This window comes from Poecilia reticulata, linkage group LG4, assembly GCF_000633615.1.
Source record: "Poecilia reticulata strain Guanapo linkage group LG4, Guppy_female_1.0+MT, whole genome shotgun sequence".
NCBI lineage: Eukaryota > Metazoa > Chordata > Actinopteri > Cyprinodontiformes > Poeciliidae > Poecilia > Poecilia reticulata.
In genome coordinates, this window is record NC_024334.1 from 14,956,474 (window position 1) to 14,958,944 (window position 2,471).

The following is a 2,471-nucleotide window of genomic DNA, read 5'->3' on the forward strand; positions in this document are numbered from 1 at the left end:
TTGATGATTCTCCTTTGAACATTACACTCTGTTAACTGAGCGGTTGAATAAACAGGAATGTTTATTAAAACAAAATGATTCCAACAGAGAAGCCCATCCTGTTTTGTCCTCTCTCTGTAGGTCACAGGGTCAGGAAAGATGGCCACCTCAGCAAGTTCAAAACTGAGCAAAGCTGTTAAGCAGCAGTACATGGAGCTCCCTCAGGGAGAAAAGGTCCAAGCCATGTACATATGGATAGATGGAACAGGAGAGGGACTGCGATGCAAGACCAAGACTCTAGATTCTGAACCGAAAACCATTGAAGGTACGATCGACATCTGTTAAAGTGAGGTTGAACTGTTGCTCTCAGATGCTTTTTGCAGGTTTTTGATCTCCCCTTTCTTCTGTTAGATCTTCCTGAGTGGAACTTCGACGGCTCAAGTACGTATCAGTCAGAGGGTTCTAACAGCGATATGTACCTCATCCCTGCGGTCATGTTCAGGGACCCGTTCAGAAAGGACCCCAATAAGCTGGTGTTCTGTGAGGTGCTGAAGTACAACCGCAGGCCAGCAGGTGAGCCAATGGAAAAACAAGCCAAAGAAGATCTTTTTGTTGTTGTTTGCATTCTAACTTCTTTGTTTTGCTTCCCAAAAAGAGACCAACTTGCGGCAGAGCTGTAAACAGATCATGGGGATGGTGGAGCTGCACCACCCATGGTTTGGCATGGAGCAGGAGTACACCATCCTGGGTACAGACGGACATCCCTTCGGCTGGCCCTCCAACGGGTTCCCGGGTCCACAAGGTGAGATCTTTAGTTGCTACATAAATTTTAAAGAGCCACCTCAACCGCTAACCTCAACGTATTTTGATCATTTAGGGCCTTATTACTGTGGAGTTGGAGCAGATAAGGCATATGGCCGGGATATTGTGGAGGCCCACTACCGAGCCTGTTTGTACGCTGGGGTTCAGATTTGTGGAACAAATGCTGAAGTCATGCCAGCACAGGTACTGTTCCCTCTACAAATCACAGAACACACCGTTTAAGTACATGGTAATTGACATAGATGTTGCTGCGGCTGTTTCAGTGGGAGTTCCAGATCGGACCCTGTGAAGGAATCAACATGGGGGACCATCTTTGGGTTGCTCGCTTCATCCTTCACAGAGTTTGTGAGGATTTTGGTGTGAAGGTGTCATTTGACCCCAAACCCATCTCAGGGAACTGGAACGGTGCTGGCTGCCACACCAACTTCAGCACCAAAGAGATGCGTGAGGCAGGAGGACTCAAGTAAGGACCCAACCAGTCGATCAAGTACTGTCTGAAAAGTTCATGATTCAGCATTTCCTAATCCTAAACGTCTCTTCCCTCAGAGTCATTGAGGAGTCAATTGAGAGGTTGGCAAAGAGACACATGTATCACATTCAGGCGTACGATCCTAAAGGCGGGCTCGACAACGCCAGGCGCCTGACCGGTCATCACGAAACCTCAAACATTGACGAGTTCTCGGCCGGCGTGGCCAACCGTGGGGCCAGCATCCGCATCCCCCGTACGGTGGGACAAGAGAAGAGGGGCTACTTCGAGGACCGCCGTCCGTCCGCCAACTGTGACCCTTACATGGTGACGGAGGCGTTGGTGCGCACCTGTTTGCTCAAAGAAGAAGGTGATGAGCCCACAGTCTACAACAAATAGTGTCACTATTTGAGCATTGTTTAGTCACTCGTCTGTTTTAAGGACTTTACTCGTTTTAATTTGTTTGACAAATGAAATGGTTAAAGTATCTGCATTGAGTTGTGTGCATCAACTGATGCAAACACTGCCTTTTATTAATGGTGGGTTTTGTTAGTTTCAGGTGATCCTTGCTGTAGATGTACACCATTGTCTCTTTAACTTTGACTAATGTAAGCTGTTAAAGTGCCTCAACTTGTTGCTGTAGCCATTAGATATTCAGCCAAAAGATCCTGAAGGCATTTCAATGTTTTTTGTGGGTTTTTTTATTTTTATTTTTTACCGTCCCATTTGTCATTTATTGCCAAGTGTAAACCAGTTCTTCCTTTTATACGCTTGTAAATGATGCACATTTGTCTTTTTTTTTTTTTTCACGAGTTATTAACTCAATAAATTGCTTCTGTTTTTACTTTTGGGTTGTTGTTTTTTTTTTTTTTTGTCTGCACGTTTTCTCTGAGTTCCATTCTGATACAAACCAGCTTGTCACGAGCAGAATGTCAGCTGAATCTCTGAAATGTGACTGCTGTTAAAGGAAATGTGCTGTAATGTTTAGCAAACAGTGCTTCATTTAGAGGACTTGCACACACATCATCTCCGTTGAGCAGGACCAAACGGAGTCACAATGGACACAAGTGAATCTTTAAATATGTCTAACATTGTCCTAAAAAACTGACTTCAGAAGAACTAACTGACTGTAAGACTTGGACTAGTCTGTTCTCATATGTTGTCTTGAAACATGCCCTGAAAAAGTTTAAAGGACAAGATGGGA

At 44.7% G+C, this 2,471-nt stretch overlaps 1 protein-coding gene across 1 annotated transcript in view; it reads left to right on the top strand.

The window, feature by feature from the left end:
- The window catches only part of glulb (glutamate-ammonia ligase (glutamine synthase) b), a 2,879-nt gene extending 768 nt beyond the window's left edge, over positions 1-2,111 (top strand). Inside the window, exons 2-7 of the mRNA XM_008407787.2 lie at positions 121-304; positions 391-552; positions 635-781; positions 857-984; positions 1,065-1,264; positions 1,348-2,111. Coding sequence (XP_008406009.1) covers positions 139-304; positions 391-552; positions 635-781; positions 857-984; positions 1,065-1,264; positions 1,348-1,666 — 1,122 coding nt within the window. The 5' untranslated portion in view covers positions 121-138 and the 3' untranslated portion in view covers positions 1,667-2,111. The remainder of the gene's footprint in view (positions 1-120; positions 305-390; positions 553-634; positions 782-856; positions 985-1,064; positions 1,265-1,347) is intronic.
- The last annotated feature ends 360 nt before the right edge of the window (positions 2,112-2,471 follow it).